This window comes from Tachypleus tridentatus, chromosome 13 (assembly GCF_004210375.1).
Source record: "Tachypleus tridentatus isolate NWPU-2018 chromosome 13, ASM421037v1, whole genome shotgun sequence".
In the NCBI taxonomy this organism is placed as follows: domain Eukaryota; kingdom Metazoa; phylum Arthropoda; class Merostomata; order Xiphosura; family Limulidae; genus Tachypleus; species Tachypleus tridentatus.
In genome coordinates, this window is record NC_134837.1 from 76,283,951 (window position 1) to 76,302,904 (window position 18,954).

The 18,954-nt window shown below is 33.8% G+C and overlaps 1 protein-coding gene across 3 annotated transcripts in view; it reads right to left on the reverse strand.

Moving 5' to 3' along the window:
• Window positions 1-618: 618 nt before the first annotated feature.
• Window positions 619-18,954, reverse strand: part of LOC143238722 (uncharacterized) — a 48,290-nt gene continuing 29,954 nt past the window's right edge. For all 3 annotated transcript variants that reach the window (XM_076479201.1, XM_076479200.1, XM_076479202.1), the window contains exons 3-9: window positions 15,618-15,796; window positions 13,485-13,649; window positions 11,868-11,953; window positions 10,162-10,363; window positions 8,515-8,636; window positions 5,319-5,473; window positions 619-3,309 (exon numbers count right to left, since the gene is read on the reverse strand). In XM_076479201.1, coding sequence (XP_076335316.1) covers window positions 5,345-5,473; window positions 8,515-8,636; window positions 10,162-10,363; window positions 11,868-11,953; window positions 13,485-13,649; window positions 15,618-15,796 — 883 coding nt within the window. In that variant the 3' untranslated portion in view covers window positions 619-3,309; window positions 5,319-5,344. The remainder of the gene's footprint in view (window positions 3,310-5,318; window positions 5,474-8,514; window positions 8,637-10,161; window positions 10,364-11,867; window positions 11,954-13,484; window positions 13,650-15,617; window positions 15,797-18,954) is intronic.

Below are 18,954 nucleotides of genomic sequence, written 5' to 3' on the forward strand. Positions count from 1 at the left end.
TTGCGCAATTTTCAACAAACATAAACTGTTTAGTTTGACTACTAAGCATATTTAAACTTAGAATGTTTCTTTTTGAAATTCTGTAGCCGAATTAGTACTACCATGGCCATTAATTTTGTTTATAACATTCGACTGTTTATTTAATATTCGGATGTGTTCTTTCGAAATTGAGGGGTTTTATTCAAAGTTTTTGCGAGAAGGATTTTATTTGGTGACTGTTGTGGCGCTGGTTGTTTGAGTGTCGAAGGTAGAACTCCATTGTAGTGGGTTTCGGGACGTGACCCCTAAAAATATCTGAAAACAAAAATTGCAGTGTGATGTTTTCTAAGTAGAAAATTGATATCAGAATTTGTTGGCGACCCCATAGTTTTGTTTTTGTTTTTTTTAGCAACTGACAAAACTCCTCTTCTGACTGTCCGAAAACTTACTCACCTGGTACTCTGTCAAAATACTGTGATGTCAGAGTGTCCAGCTTCTATATGATTGATCAAGTAATTCATTAGGAAGTTATGAGCTGTAATCTGGTTGTATTATCCTTACTTTTTAAAATGTGATCTAGTTGTGTTCCTCAAACTGGTTTTACAAGCGTATTTAAAATGGTGCAGTTTTAGGGTACTTGGATTTTTCACATCAGAATTTATTATTTGGAAACAAAATATTCAAATGTGGAAAAATCTAATTGGGAAAGGAAGCATCTCTTCTTGTCATATAGAAGGAATACCTCTCCCTTGTATTTACACAACCAATGCTTTACATTAACATACATCCAGTTCTTTACGTTATCGCATTCAATGCTCCATGCCAACACATCAAATACTTTACGTTAACATGTTCAACAATTTGTGTTAGCTGGCTCAACATTTTACCTTAATAGATTCCATAATTTATGTCAATATATCCAATGGTTCATATTAAAATATCTAAAACTTTATTTCAGGGTTTTCCAAAGTGTGGGTTACCGGTGGATTGAGTTGGTGTCACAAGTACCTCACATAATATTTTATGTTCCTGTAAAAGCTACTATAAAAAAAAGAAGCAGTGTTTTATATTTTATAACCTTTTACTTTATAACAATAAAACCATTGGAATAATTTATAAAACATCGCGTTTTAATACCTCCAATATCTATATTTTCATTGCTAGTACAAATAAGTTAAAGAAACATGATTGATTGAAAGATGTGGAAATAGAACCATTTCTATGGCTAACGGGTCTACAAACAGTTGTTGAAGAATTATTATAATAAATTATGAGTAAAAGCAAAGACGAATGAGGGATAACACATCAGCCACACTACATCTACTGCATCTGATGCCGATGAGGCCTTTCGTTAATAACAGGACTTATCAGGCCACTCCATAGTGGTGGTTTAGGCGTTATTTATATCACCAATTTAACGACCGTTATGATGTGAAATGGATTATCTAAGTGAATTGTAATTATTATCCATTACTAATCATAATAAGAATAAATAATTGAAAGTATTGTTGTATCTTCATCATTTAAAAAATGAAAAGCTTAACAAGACGTTATTATTATTACAATTTATTTGATTTTTTTCTAATCTAGAGCCACAACGAAGGCGATATTTGTGAGCGTAGATTCGCCCCATAAAGAAAAATGAACAAATGCCTTAGCTAACAGATTCAACACTTTATGTTAATACATTTAATATTTTCCAAAAACACATTTAATACCTAATTAACGAGTCGATATTTATATCAACGATGTTCCGTGTAAAATGTTCCATAAATCCGAAAATAATATCCATTTTTCTCCATGACGTACAGATTTTTTCCCAAAAAGGTAATATGTACTTTTTGTAAGTGAATCATTTTCATTGAAATCAGGTCACATTTTACTATGCTTAAAATGTTGACAACCACTGGGTATAGATTTTTCTAGACCAATCGCGACGTAAGAGTCCTATCGATCGTTTTGGACCCCACGAGTCCCCCAGTGACACAGTGGTATGCCTGCAGACACGCGCCACAAGAAATCGGGTTTTGATACCCCTGGTGGGCAGAGCACAGCTAGCTCATTGTGTAGCTTTGTGCTTAATTCCAAACAAACTATAACCCACGAGAAACACACCACTAGGATATAAACGGTTAACAGACTACATAATGAGTTATTCCTGAATTGTTTTTTTTTTGTTTGTTTATTCTGTTTTGAATTTCGCACAAAGCTACTCGAGGGCTATCTGCGCTAACCGTCCCTAATTTACCAGTGTAAGAATAAAAGGAAAGCAGCTAGTCATCACCATTCACCGCCAACTCTTGGGCTACTCTTTTACCAACAAATAGGGGGATTGAACGTCACATTCTAACAGCCCACGACTGAAAGGGCGAGCGTGTTTGGTGTGACGAAGATTCGAACCCGCAACCCTCAGATTACAAGTCGAGTGCCTTAACCGCCTGTCCATGCCGGGCCGTTATTCCTGAATAGTATTTGTTTGTGCAAGCATTATTTTTCTTTTGAATATTATTTATTCGTCGCTATGGCAACAATAGGTTGTGTAAATGGCCCAAACATACGTTTGTGGTAAATTTGATCTAAGTAAAACTGTTTTCTTCTTCCCGATTTATATATATTTTATATATATATATAAATCGGGAAGAAGAAAACAGTTTATATATATAAATCGTAATAAAAATTATTTTCGAAATCTCTGGAAATTTCTGGAACATTCGTTATTAAAACTAAAACAGTTTTTATGAAGTTTAAATTCCCAGGCTTGCATTATCGGACATAGATATTTTCATACCAAGACCATTAAAACACGAAATATACGGAGCAATCATAATCACAACCGTAAACAAATTCACATTTTAAAAGAACATATGACATACACATGTTTAATATTTAATACAAAACAGTTTTGGATTATGTAAAATCAAAACTACGACTTCCTTTTATGTGAGGCTAGTCATTCTTGGAAGGAAAAAGTAACATTTCATTATTTAATTTTTGTTTCAAATCAATAAAACAAAAAAAAAATAGAAAGGTGTATTAATGTTTGGCAGAAGCACTGCTGGCGATAAGTGCGTTATATAAACTACATATTCTCACACACTGGTAAATATATGACTAAAGTAAAAATGTAGACTTTCACATTTACTAGAAGAATGGAATAGCTTGCGGTAACATGTTTTGAAAATACTTAGTTCGCTGTAGGCTTCCTTTCGACCAAAACCCGAAACTTTTGGACTATTTTGTTAATGAAAGTTGACGACAACATTATTTGATCTTCTTCTTTGTTTATTTATTTTTTCTTTTCGTCATCGACTTCTTGTGTTGGTTGTGGCCCTAAAAGAAAATACATGTAACGCACAATACATTATCGTATGTAATGTACCAAAAAAATACTAAAAACACAAACAGTGGAAATGGTTAGCTGGTATTTCTAAAGCTTTGTTTTGTTTGTTTAGAATTAAGCACAAAGCTACTCAATGGGCTATCTGTGCTTTGCCCACCACGGGTATCGAAACCCGGTTTTTAGTGTGTTAGTCCGCAGACATACCACTGTGCCACTGGGGGGCGTTCTAAAGCTACATAATGTATTTAGGTATTTTGTTATAATTCTACATTACATTTGTTTAATAAAATACACTTTTTAGGTGCATATAAACAAATATGTTCATCTATTTTTTTATAATGGATGAGTAGAGTCTGGTGGTTAGCGTAGTAGGGTGCGTATCTTAAGGTCCAAGGTTCAAGCCTCGTTATTTCTCTGAATTACGCTCTGAACCCTCAGTTTTATTCAAGTCATAACTTTAACTTCATTGTTGCCATTAGGTTAGGGTTAGCCGCATAAGGTGGTGGTTGCTGCTTGTTTGCTTTCTTCGGTTTTGAATTAGAGATTATCACATCTGACCTTTAAGTGCAAATGATCTGGTCATACAGTACAAGATATCATTTAGGTTGAAAACATCAAATATTACAGTACACGTTAATATCAACCGTGCATTTATTCGATACAAGAAAATGCAATTTATTACCTACTAATTCCAGGTTTTTTAGTGAGCAACGACTTTGACACATGCACGAGAGTAATAGAAACCCGAAAGTAAAAAATAAAGGTACTAAAAAATGATAGAAGTTTTTTTTCAAATAAGCCATTTTTCTCTTTGAAATTAGTATTCTTTACAACGATAAAAGGTTAGTGACCCCATCATAAGTCATTTTGTCATTGTATATGACCACAATTTAACCTTTGATATTTTGCGACACTGTATAACAGTCAGAGGTTAGTATTCTAACCTCGAGATATCATGTACGTTACATGGCTAGTACTTAACCCATCTGTTTATCACCAGGCAGGTAACGAAATTGAAATACCGAATCTCTGTTTATGAGTTAAATATTTATTAATAGTAAAACAACAATACATTTCAAGTCTTTTTAGCCGCGGCATGGTGGTTCACAAAATGGCCCTGAATGTTTTTTTTGTATGTTCTGTTTTTAGCTCAAATCTCTGTCATCTCTTGATCGATTTGAGTTCTGATTAAAGTTTTGAACTCAAGGGGTAAAACCCTTTCGATTGATCACGCCAACAGTCTCATAGATTAATTTACTCCAATCCTGCCTAAAAGAATTTCAAGTACCGCGGTTATAGGGGTTTCCTTTTATTTTGATAAAACTGGAATGGTTGTAAGTTTATATTTTAAGTAAGTTGACAAGATAGGAGCTGCAAACATCATAAGAGTAAATTATCAACTAACAAACTGATCTGTTTAGTTAGCTGGATTTTGTAAACAATATACTTCACGTTGTTATTAACATATTTAAGTTATTTATGTCATGGAATTAAATTCCTATTTAATTTAATAATATGTTAATGGTTTTTCTTCGTAGTTAAGCACAAATCTACACAATGGACCGTCTGCCAGTAGCAGAAGTACGTTTGATCTGTTTCTTTAGATATTTGCACAGAATCTACACAAGGCCTATTTGCATTAGCATCCCTAAATAGCTAGTACTCACTGCCAAGTATTGGAGTACACTAACCGAATTGTAGGATTTAATTGTTATTATTATAACGCACCTAAGGCTCTTAGGTATAGAGCGCGATTTTGTGGCAATGAAACGCGAGTCATGGATCCATGGATTTACTGCTCGGCTCGTTAACCACTAAGCCAAGCCCAGTCGAACAAAAATATAAACTTTATGATGAAAGGTATATACCTTATGTATATTTTCCAAATAAACGATTTATGTAAATGTAAAACTAAAAACCGAGTGGAAATAGTTAAACACAATGGATCGTCTAATATTTGTACTACACTACTTTGAAAGATGAAAACATTGAAACTTACCTTCATAGTTTTAATTTCTTTATTCATTAGTGTTTTTCAGTTATTCCTTTATGTTTCTTAGACTTTCGTATAAAACCGTTTTCAATCAAGCTGTAGGCAGTGTCCAGAATTGTTTGCGTGAGATCGCGGGGTGTGATGCCTAATATTTCTTTCATCTGGTATATGAAGAAAGAAAAATAGCCATTGAAATACAGTAATTTTTGTCTGAATATTAACGTTTAATCTACGCAACAGTTATTGAAAATTAATTATACACACAAGTTGATAATACTGAGGATGCAAATATATTTGCAAATGCTGGAAGGACCATTTTACAAATATTTACATGCATGTACAAACCATTACTGTAACTGTTATGAAGCATATTCAGAGTAGCAAGGCGAGCGCTTCCACCAAGATACAGTGGACTTTGAACGCCGCTACCAAGGAGCGTATAACGAAAACATGATGGGAGACTATATTTAGGGGCTGATACGTGAAAGTGATTTACATTATAGTTGCAAATGTCGAAAAACTACTCACTTCTGAAGATTTTTGTATAACTTTAGTATAAATACACGTAAATCTTGATTCATATGTTGTTTTATTCGGACCTTATGCAAATGAAAATGTGCAAATTTGCCCGTTTTTACATAGAAAATAGGTTAATTTTTAAATTTCATTATCCAGGTCACAAAAGCAAAGTTTGAAGGGAATAAATGTACTTTTACAACATAAGCAATTGAAATAACACATACTATTCAGGAATAAAATTTGTGTTGAATAGTTTAATGTTATTAGTATAGACGTGATAAAACAGTGAAGAATTTATTTGCTAACCTAAGCCTAGTGCTTTCGTTCGTCCTTATGATTTTTCTGGTTTCTGTTGTTTTGATATATAGAAAATAAATTAATTTCAGTTAAATTTCATTATCTAGTGTGTCTGGTCGTGGAAGAAAGCGTGGGCATAGAACGTGTTTAAACCTGTGCAAAGTTTCCCAACACAGCTGATTATAATAATGGCCATTTTCTGTACTTTTACAACATAAGCAATTAAGAAATAATGGCCAGCTTTATCTGTGCTAGCCGTCCCTAATTTAGCAGTGTAAGACTAGAGGGAAGGCAGCTAGTCATTTTACCAACAACATTATAAGCAATTAAGAACGCGCGATGATTCGCACATGCTATGACACAGGAACAAAATATATGTTAAAGAAAGTCAGAAAGATAATGAAACATTTTCGAAAATTAAACACTTATTTTCGTTCGAGGATAAAATGAAACACAGTTAAGCCTTCACATTCACTTCACCTTGATAAAGGTCTGTTTGATTTAGATCAAAACTGTGTCGCCGCGGAAGAATCGAACCTCGGATTTTAGCGTTGTAAGTCTATATGATTACCACTGTCCTACCGGAAGATCTTCGATAAAGGAGAGTTGTGTTTTTTCTTTGCCTTAGAGCAAACTCACATTGGGCTATCTGATGTGTCCATCGCGGGGAATGGTACCCCGGCTTTTAACGTCGTAAGTCCGCAAACTTACCGATGTCCCGCCGAGGAACAGGAGGGATGTAAAGTGTGATCCTTTACTTTTTTATACTTTGTTCTTATATTGTTTTTTGTGTCCATGTTCATATAATTTAGATGAGCTGTCTCTTGCGTTCCTTTATATGTGACATCAGCTTACACCCGGCTAGAATTAATTGTATCGTTATTTTCAGGGTAGCGGTCTATATCATTGAGTCTATGATCATATGTAAACTTGTCTATCGCTCTATGTAAATAGGTTGATCAAATGTTTTGTCAATGGCCAATAATAGTCCCGTATTAAATTCTAAACTCATTATAGTGTGGGAAAAACTGAACTAAAAATGTGAAAGCCAGTCGGTTACGTTTTCATTTGGATATTGATTGAATCTCTGTTAGAACTTATAAACGGTCAAAATTTTAATTTTAACCAGAAAGTTTAAAAGTTTTGCATTACTTAGAAGTTGTTTTACATACCTGTTTGGTTTAAATAGCCTGAAATACCTCAGGTGTTTGGAGAACATGTAATTTTACCGTCACTACACAAAGCCTACTTTATTTATTTGCAATTGTGTGCTGTTGTTGTTAAACACAAGATTACACAAAGACTTATCTGTGCTCTGTTCACTTCGGGTATCAAAGTCCGAATTTTGGCGTTATAATCATTTAGTTGAAGATTGCGGTACTGATGAATTTGGTGAAGATACTCTAGTGCATTTGGAGCAAAAAATTAAAGGCTGTATTAGATCTGTACATGATATTCACGTTTTGGTGATGAAAAGAAATAAATGTTGTTGTTTTTACACGTATTTCTTACCTAATCTTAGCTATCTGTGGTTTATTGGCTCATTCTTCACTACCAATACAAGTGGTTTAGTACGTTATATTAACAAAAATGCATATTCAAATAAATAAGTTGTTGAACAGCTCTTTCTCACACAATGTTTTCGCACATTCGGATCGTAAAGATGCGTTCAAATCAGGGACATTTAGAATTTCCAAGATTGGGATATTCATTGCATTTAACAATATCCAATTGTATCTAATAACATTGGAAAGCAATGGAGTGTGGATCAACTGGGAACACCAAGATTATCCAGAAAAAGACCTGCAACAAGTCGTAACCCTGTTGTGGTATAAGTAAAGTGTGACGTTTTGAAACAAGGGAGAATCCACGAACTTAAAGGTTAAGGCACAAACTGTACATGGTCTCAGACAAAAGTACATTGCATAATGAAGAACGATCTTCGTCTGGAAAATATGCTAACAGAACATACCAAGATAACACCTCAAGTCATACCCTTCATTTAATCAACGCATATCTCAAGCAGCTGGAGAATGAAATGGGTATTCACGCTGTTCCATACAAAATTACAGTGTTGTCATCATCTTAAGTGTTATATCAACATATTAAAAGTAAGTTGTGTGAATAGGACAAAACCAATTTAGAAAGCAGGGTTCGAACGTTCTGGTTGCTTCAAGAAAAAAAACAAAGGGACTACGTCTATGCAAAATAATCAACTTGTATTTCTTTCTAACTTCGATTAATTAAAATTATATTAAAATTGGATTAAAATTGTGCTATACGTGCTCTTTTGAAAGTCTGAAATCTCTTATACGTTGTTTTCTGTCTTTGATCGCCAGAAGAACCATGTATTTATTATAAAACGTGACTTGTTTATTTTTCTTACCCTTTTATTGTCGAAAAACCACGCTTTCCCAATTCGTGGATAAATGTTGTTGTTGGATTTATTGAAAAAACTGCTTATCCAGACAAGATAATAGGGAGCTGCAACGGTTGGGATACGATAACCTGTTCACACAAAGAGACAAAATCAAGTTTACAAAAGGCAAGAAATGTATTATATATAACACACACAACATGCTAATTGATCCGATAATATCCCATCATTATATTTACAACTCTTACAGTTTCACATGTGTTGTACCTATATAAAGTACTTAAACTATATTTATTTTTTTATAATAAAATTAATGGATAAAGAAATAATTAAAATTATATTTTTTAACTTTAAAAGGAACGTGCTCTTCCTAATTTTGTGGTTTAAAAGCATAAATATTGTCAATGCGCTAAGGACTTTATAACACAAGCATCCTTTTGGGAACCACATTTGTGGTCTAAGTATGAATATAGAATAATTACTTAACAATTGTTGTGGTCTAAGTATGTAATATAGAATATTTATAGAATTATTCTTGTAGTCTAAGTATAAAATATAGAATATTTTCAGAACTGATGTTTGAATACTTCTCAGAATCATAGAGGGTATCTGGGATATATACAACTTATCCCAAACAAATCACGAGACGTCATTACTCTGTTGATGCCACCATACAGTTGAAAGTTCTGGAGGATCGAGTTACAATGATATCTAGAAATACAATAAATATTTCTCAAAGATAGGAAGTAGAAGGAGAATGAGGGGTGTAGCTTGGTTTAACTGCAGGGATGTTCGTTCAAAAAATCGGTACTCTATAAGTAAAATCTCTTGAGAATATTATTTTTGGCGCAACTATTTTAAATATCAATGACATTGAAATCATCAGTTTGTAAAATATTAAATCAGAACATTAACATTTTTGTTACAGGTCTGTAGAAAATTATGTAAATTACACATGCTTATAATTACAAGAACATACAATGTAAATAGTATTTTGTTATGGACGTAAATTATATTTAATACAAACTGCTTTTTATCGATAATCCAAACCATATAATCGAATGAACTATATATGTAGGTGAAAATATGCGAAACGCCTACAACAGATTGTTGAAATATGAGCCAACGTAAGTATTTTAACCAATAATAAAAAAAAAAAGATTTACGAGGCTTACAAAAATGTCATACCCAATGATGGTGTCGACTTCGTTGAGCACGGATAAACACTAGCGACCTTATTTTGTTATTTCGGTAATTTATTTGTAATTTTTAAACAGACATCAAATTTTCTTTAAATACCATTTATTTATCATCCAGATACTATATCTACTACTTCACTTACATCAGAAAACGGTAAAAGAGGTTCTGAATTGGTCGTCGTTTAGACAAAAAATAAATGAATAAAAGGACTGATTTTCGAATGTCTGACCGGTAGATGGTTTAATAAAGAAAGCCGTTATAGACAGTGAAGTAGCAAAATCATTTAAAATAATTTTTTATATATATTTTATGGACAATACTTTAACGATAAAAAACTTTTAAATTGTTCATCAAGACAGAATAAGGGTTTTCCAATCGCTCTAAATAAAACAAACAAACAAGTAGAACATTATCATACATAGACTAAACATTTAGTAATTAAATTATCACAGTTACCTAAAGGCCGAAATTCTTTAGCTAAAATATGGGCAATTTGTGTCCACCAGACAGATTTAGAGCATATGATGTGGCGATGTGTGCCAGCAGATGGTAGGGTCATGACCTTTAAGTGAGCTTGCGCTACATCTCGCACATCAGCAACACAGACATTTATATTGGGAACTAGTTGTATAGTTCGGTCGAATAATTTTTCCACCATCTGAAAATTTTATGAAATGAAAAACGTGTAGCTTTTCTACATTACAATTTTTCAAAATTTCTAACAAACACTTAGTGTCAAAATAACCATCACCTCTGTTCTCTTAACAAGTAAATTTATAATAGTGTTGAAACGTTTAGCGGAGCAAAACAGAATTACACTTTAAGGAGATTTTTTATATTGTATGTAACATGGCAAAGAAATGAGAATAATTATAGCACAATTTAAAAGACGAAACAATATATATGTGTGTGTATGTATATATATATATATCCAGCAAAGCAAGAACCTGAAAATGCACCAGAAATAATAGTTATTGTAAAATGCAACTTTTGTAATAATACAAACATTATTAATCAACAGTAGGATGTCTTCTGCCCCTGCTGAATTACGATTTATATAACCAGAAGAATAAGTTTGTAAAACTAGATTTTGTTTGTCCAGTTCTATAATCTCCACTGGTTTGAGGTTTAAGTTTTTGGAATTTGTGCACTAGGAGTATAGTTGTGCCTTAGCATAAAACTAATATGTGTGTATGTGTGGCGTGATATTTAAAAATAACATATCAAAAGTACAACAAACATCATTTGCTAAAACATTTAAGAGTATATATATATATAATATTTATACAGGGTGTTCGGAAAGACACTGTGCAGTTTTGAAACTAGCGATAACAGCATTCATTCAGTCTATTTCAAGCCAGCAACTGATAGCGATGTTTAGAAACAAAATAAAAAGGATCCAGGCCTGTATTGATGCCAACAGGGGTCACTTTCAACATTGTTTATAATTGTCATTCATATTTACCTCCTGTATTCTATATTGAAACATGTCTGTTATTAAATATATAAGTGCACAGTGACTTTCCGAGCACTCTGTAGTTAGCATATAAAAAGTGCTACATGTATTATTTACTAGAAAGTAAGAGTATGGTATACATGGTAGCTGTAAATATTGGTCTTTCTTTCGTGTTTCAACGTATTATTTAGGCGTGTATTTAATGTACGAATTATTCAAGTTACGACGTAACTTAAAAATAAAAATAAACTGTCACGTACTTATAAACTTTATACCTTGTTGAAACACAAAGTTGCAATATTGAACTGAATAACTAACTAATTCATTGACTGACTTACTGAATCAGTAACCAACTCATTTGTGGTTTTTTTTTCCCGAAATATCCCTAAATTATAGAAGTTGCATTATCTCTAGACATGCATGACATTTCCAGGCGCCAAAATTCATCATTACGTCATACCAAAATTTTCTTCAGTAACCAATATAAAACGTCTACGTTAAAATATTAAATACAGTTTACAACAGTGTTTCTTCTTTTCTTAGTTTCTAACAAAGCAAACGTTAACACTAACATTCAGTAACGTAATCTGAAATACTAAACGATATAGCAAACTGCTTACATGTATCATTGCAGATTTACGTATTGTCAAGTATACACAACATTATGATTTTCAGAAATTCGAGAAAGACTTTTAGAATTACTTACCTCTAAATCCTTGTTAGGAATGGCACATATCAGAGGGCCTAGAATTAGACCTGGATTAATGACGGCAAGTTCTAGCCTCTTCTCTTCTGTAAAATATAAAAAATCACCACTGAAACAATCAAGTTGTCATGAATTCACTAACCATGTTTTCGTTGGTAATGTGTATTATATCTGTAACTTATGAAACTTATAACAAGAACAACAGTAAAAATGTGCAAAGATCCATTTACGATAGGTGGATGGTTTGTTTTGAATTTCAAGCAAAGCTACACGAGGACTATCTGTTCTAGCCGTCCCTAACTTAGCAGCATGAGACTAAAGGGAAGGCAGCTAGTCATCACCACCCACCGCCAACTCTTGGACTACTATTTTACCAACGAATAGTGGGATTGACCGTAACATTATGCCCCCACGGCTGAAAGAGCGAGTATGTGTGGTGTGACGAGATAGGTGGTTTGGTTACGAGCTTAAAGTTTCCCAGTATTGAAGCTGTCACTGAAAGTAAGTTTTTACTGCAGGTATGGAAAGAATACTACACTGTTTGTTTGTTTGTTACTTAGCCCAAAGCTACACAATGGGCTGTCTATCTGTGATGTGTTTGCCACGGCTATTGAAACTCTGTTTTTTAAAGCGTTTATAAGTCTTCAGACTTAACGCTGAGCCACCGGGTGCAATACTACTGTCAACATTGTAATCTCTAAGATTCTGAGTTTCAAGCAGTAAAACATGACTTATATAAATAAGTATTTAGATGTATTATCTTAAATAGTTTATACAGGATTATTAGTTTGTCAAGAGATATCTGTGAATATTTAATAAGAATAGATGTGTTACTAGAATACCATCTGTTCTGGAAAATATAATGCAGCCTTTTAAGTTGAATAGCAATAAACTTAGTTGTTTAGTTACGCTACGATTCAGTGATCTGTATTCAATAAATCTTTTAATCTGTAACAAACCAAAAAAGTTAAAATTGCCATTTTGGTTAATATGTTAAAGGCGAATCTTTTTTTTTTATGTAATAGTATAATAATTTATAATCAAGTTCATTTATTGGAATTTTACAAAATCAGAATTTGAAGGAAATTTTGCACATCAAACTTCCGCCTTTCGGAAGACTTTTGAAACTTCGTCCTCTATATTTATGTTTCCACAACAAACAGTGGTCACCCGTTTGAATAAGTTTGATCTTAGATACTCTGCCTGAACCATCTATCAAAGTATAGACTGTTTTGTACGCTTAAACTTATATCACGGTATATGTCAAAATTTTTCTTCACCATCTTATAACAACTACGTAAATCTATTGTTTAAAATGAAACATTTGTTTTAAAAATCTCTACCTGGAGGCCCGGCATGGCCAAGTGGTTAAGGCACTCGACACGTAATTTGAGGGTCACGGGTTCGAGTCGCCGTCCCACCAAACATGCTCACCCTATCAGCCGTAGGGGCGTTATAATGTTATACGGTTAATTCTATTATTTGTTGATAAAAGAGTAGTGCGAGAGTTGGCGGTGGATGATGATGCCTAGCTGCTTTACAGTGCTAAATTAGAGGCAGCTAGCGCAGATAGCTCTTGTGTAGCTTTCCGCGAAATTCAAAACAAACCAGCTCTACCTGGTAGTTCTCTCACGAAGTCCCACGCTGCTCTCTCGGTCATTGTGATGATTTTGGCAAATACCTGAAGACCTGGCGAGTCCGCGTGGCTCCAGTCAGCTTCACTGTATACTTTCTTTTCTCCTTCTTCATCTGTCAATGGTGGCAGTTCTGGAGAACTCTGATCTGTTAACCATTATTACAATTACTTTATTTAACGTTTCAGTTGTACGATGTTTTTAAAAAAAATCATCAATATTATTTGTCATTTATCTTCAGTACATATATGAATAGAGAAACTGCAGGTCGTTAGGCCTATTGAATGCTTTCTTTTAAAGACAGAAGGTGCTTAGGAAGGTTATTACATCACTTCTATTGAATGACAACTTTCAACTGCCCATTAAAGATTTTAAACAACTTATGTGGTGTATACTGTAAATGAAGTGAACCACAGAGGCTATTTAAGCCTTAAATATCACTATGTGGTGTCTTGTACCATGCAGTATACCCTCTTATGTGGACTTAAATTGATCAACTATTTCATACATTCACCTATTTTTGGTTTCATTCACGAAAGTCTGCTATGTCCTACCTTCAAAAAGTTACATTAAGTTTCCAACCTCTCCAACTGTTTCTGATAAAGGCCCTCTTAGTTTCCTCGTTGGTCTGTCAAATCTTATGGACCACAAAATTGATTCTGTGAGGTGACCGTCACGATAGTAACTCAATATAGAGTTGTCACTAACCGGATTTGCCTGATTGTTGTTCGTTAAACTAGTAGAAATGATGGAATATTTTAAGATCTCTTTGCACGTCTTTGTATTTTTTAAAAACTTTGAGTCAATTCTTGGCTTCTAGCTTTTAGTGATATCATTTATGTATTTATGTGACCCTAATTTAATTTTTCCAATTTCTTTATATTTCCCTTTTTTGCTTATTTAATTTATCACAACAAAATCTCTCAAATCTTTTCTAAAAGAGACTTGCATTATTTCTGTTCGTGTGCTACAACAATGAGACCATAGATGATTTTTAACAATCCTTTTACGGTTTCTCAGTAAACATTGTATATGGGCTATAGCCCGTTTAAGATTAGTTAGAAATGAAATTTTATCATCCAGAGTGGAAGTGAGTAAAAAAAAAAATAGTTCGTCAAAGAAATCGGTCTTTTAACCTGAAAAAACACACTTTATTGCCAAAAGAGTTTACCTCTTAAGAGTTTTCGGACAGAAAAATATGAATTTTAGGTGGTTGGCTAAACTGTGTTCCTTTTGCATATAATAGTAGAAGTGTTTATGTTCAGACATGATCTACACTTAGTCAGTTAATAGAGGAAAGTAGGCTCGTTAAGCCTTTCTTGACACTTTATATCGAGAAAACACGAAAACCGCTGATACAATGGCTTTACAGAGCTGAGGAACCAGATCTTGTGCAGTGTAATTTGTACACATGCTTTGTGGGGTATTTCAGATTAGGGCAAGGGTTTACTCCTTACTGCATGAAAACTCATGGTTTAGCCACGCTGTTAAGTAGTTCAGATTGCAAATGTTGCAAGGAGTTCAAATATCTATTCAGAGTTAATAATGGTACCGGAAATCTTGTTTGAGAATCAACCAGCCAATTACGTCTCCCTGAATCACAGACCAAATGTTGAATTAATATTAGTTCTATTTGAACATTTCTTCAGTGTTTTCATCTTTTTGTTTCTTTGTTTTTCAAGCACGAAGCTACCAATAAGCTCTCTGTACTCTGTCCACCACGGGGAATCAAACCTCTAATTCTAGAGTTCTAAGTCCGTAAAATTAGCGAGGGATCTCTGACATGATAAAACTTTATCCATCAAAAGTTTTTAAGAAAAAAATCCATAATAATAGTCATTCTTACCAAACAAAGAGTCACTGAAAATAAAAACTTAGTCTTTAGTTATAAAGGTGGCAATACTAAAATCCAAGGTTCGATTCTCTACATTGGACAAAGCCAAGATAACTCGTTGTTGACCTTTGCGCTAATATATAAAATAACAAGAAGACAATACACTGGTGAAAATTAAACTCTATAAAACCACTCGATGCCCTTCCTAAATATGAAATAACATGTTGATTTAAATGATGCATTAAATAACTAACATCTTCGTTACAAATTTGTTTTTTCTACCGTGAATGGCACTGATTGAACTCGTCAGTATGATCCTTTTTACACGGCCATCATCTGCGCAAGCCTGAAGTATTCGTCTTGTACACTCAACGTGAAGCTGGAGGACGTCCTCTTCAAGAGATTCTGACATGAGTATGTTGGATGCCTCGTGGATGACATATCTGCATCCCTCGACTATTCTATACAGACGATAATAAATATATGAAAATCTTTAAAAGTGGTATAAAGTACTTACATTTTACTAAAAGTTCTGAACCATATATAATCGCATGAGCATTTTACTTACTAATTGGTTTGTACTATATCTGCAACAAACACACGAAATAAGCTATCTGCGTTGTGTTCACCAGGGGTAAACGACTTCTGGATTTTAGCTGACCTACGGCTCTAGATATAAATTTTATAAATCGGGATCTTTGCGAGTTGAAGTAGCGTACACGTATTTGCAGTCGTTACAAACGATGGGAGTAATAAACGCTAAACTGAAGTCACCCGCCAATCTTACTTCATATTCGCACTGGTTCCACTGCGAAACATCCATTTTTTATTATTATCTTGAAGGTCTACTGCTACCTAAAGACATTTCACACTTGGTTAGAAATTATTTGTCTTATATAAATTTGTAATTAAATATTTATCACGAGAAAAAACCTAAGACGGTTTAGTGTGATATTTCGCTTTACTTATTTTTATTTTAAAGTTAGAACATAATGTAGTGTCTACAATTATTAATTTCAGAAAAAAAATTTTTTTTTCATTTGTTGAGAGCTAGGGTTTAATACTAGTCTATTCATTAACTTTCACGAACCTCCGGAAGGGGGAAACATTTATAGACGACCATAATATGTAAACAGACGCGCTAGAATATGTGCAGGCATACTAATAAAACATATCTTTTTTTACAATAAGGCTCAACAAAAATATTATTGAGTACAGTTCTAATTAGTAGTATGGATCGATAAGGTTTCCATATAAATTCACGCACCGAAAAAAACCACCCTATTAAATTCCTAAGCGAAAATCCGACCATTCAAAGTATTGATTACGATATATTATGCACGTATATCACATATATACTACTAATACATTAAAAATGCCTCTAATATTTGCGGTATAATAATTCCAAAATTTCATCAATATTTTTGTTTACTACCTACCTAATAAAGTCAGTGAGACTAGCCCCTAGAGGGCTCCAATTATCGCTGCAAGATTTCTCCAGCTTACTTGACTTGTAAGTCCGCTTTTAATATTCTAATAAATATATATACAGATATATCATGCATGTAACTAAATATTTTTTAAATCCAATTAAACCAAACAGACGATGCTACATATCGATGGATAGGCACGTGAAAATTTTTAAAAGTGAAGTATACACTTTATACAGGTATAACATAAAAGTAAACAAACAAGAGTATTAAAAATTATGAGTTTTAAAATGAAGTGGGGATCCTGCCACAAAAAGTAATTAAACAATAATTAAAACCACAGTCGTAAATATATAAAATCTGATCTTTATTTTGGCAGCTTTATACACTCATCTGTAACCCAAACCACGGATTAAATCTTATAAATTTGTGATTTTGGTTTAAATTCCTGTAAAAATGATAGCTACAAGGGATACGGCTATAATGAAAGTTTATAGTTGTTGTGTCCATTATTTGGAAATACAAAAACTGAACAAATAAAAAGGAAAAAAATCCAAATTTTAATGAAAGTAGGTATCGTTGGTTGTTCGTAGAAATGCTATATAAGTAGTATTGAAATCAAAACAGTTGATGTAATAAACTGTACACAAACAAGTGATACGAGTTGAATATATTTTAAAGCGATTTTAAATTCCTGTATCGGTTGACAAATTGAGACTGCTTTGTTTAGCTAATGGATCGCATTGCCAACCAAAGTAGGAAGTGAAATTCAATTTGCTCAACTATTATTACTTGTTTTTTATTGTACTATGTATTTGGTTTTGGATACTTCTTATAACATTTATTCCACTAACCAATGATCCCTACTTTCTTTAAAAATTCCATTTTTTTCCACATTTATGTAATTATGAACTATGGACGTTTTTATGTATTTATAAACGAAGAACACGTGTGATAGCGAACAAAACCGTTGTTTGAATGTAAATAAGTATGTTTATAATATGAATAGCAAGTTCGGATTTTCTTCTCAGTGTGTCTTTTCTCTCTGATCTCAATACTTTAAGCGACTGCAGAAGCTAATAACACTTTGTCTGTTAGGAGATTAGGGCCTGGCATGGCCTAGCGCGTTAAGGCGTGCGCTTCGTAATCTGATGGTCGCGGGTTCGCGCCCGAGTCGCGCCAAACATGCTCGCCCTCCCAGCCGTGGGGGCGTTATAATGTGACGGTCAATCCCACTATTCGTTGGTAAAAGAGTAGCCCAAGGGTTTGAGGTTGGTGGTGATGACTAGCTGCCTTCCATCTAGTCTTACACTGCTAAATTAGGGACGGCTAGCACAGATAGCCCTCGAGTAGCTTTGTGCGAAATTCCAAAACAAAAATGTTAGGAGATTATATCTTTGTTTTTAATATAGCTCAATGTGTTGAAACATGTTATAGGTCCCTGGAGTGATGATGGTAGAAGATTGTCTTCTTGTTACAAGGAGAAGTGGTATTCTACATCAGGGGCGTAGCCAAGGGGGTTGGGTGTTAAAACCCCCCATGGGCCCAAACTTTTTAGACAAGTTCAGTTGCCACGTGTGAAGTTTCATAAAGATCCGTGATTGCATGACAGATAATCTCACACACAACAAATGGTCAAATGCAAATTTTTGATTGAACACTCTTTTAATACAGTAAGTTTTGTCAGAACTAGAGAAATACAATTGAATATCTATGAAAGGCTCACACGTCTGTTCGTTCTTGCCAGGACATCTACAACACAGTTTGGTTCAACTTTAATATCACAGTGAATGTATAATGAGGCCTACTTTATATGTATAGGCCTATATATTTACTTATGATTTAAAAAATAAGACAAACACCTCAGTGTGCCATTCTGAAATTTACCAAAAACGTTGTCTCAGAATGCATATTTCAGGCTTTCTTATATGTTTTTTATTAAAAGGGGCATGCCCCCGGACCCCCTCGTATTGCTTCGCGCCTGCGGCGCTTGCAGCAAGCACTCAAACTAACCCCCCCCCCCCCGAGTAGCCATTTCTGGCTACTCCCCTGTTCTGCACATATGTGAATACATCGACAAAAAACAGTTGCAAGATCAGTAGCACATTGGAAACTAACGCACTATTCAAGAATCAGACATTTCAACTTTATAACGATGTTTTTAATTAATAATTGTATTATCGTTTAAC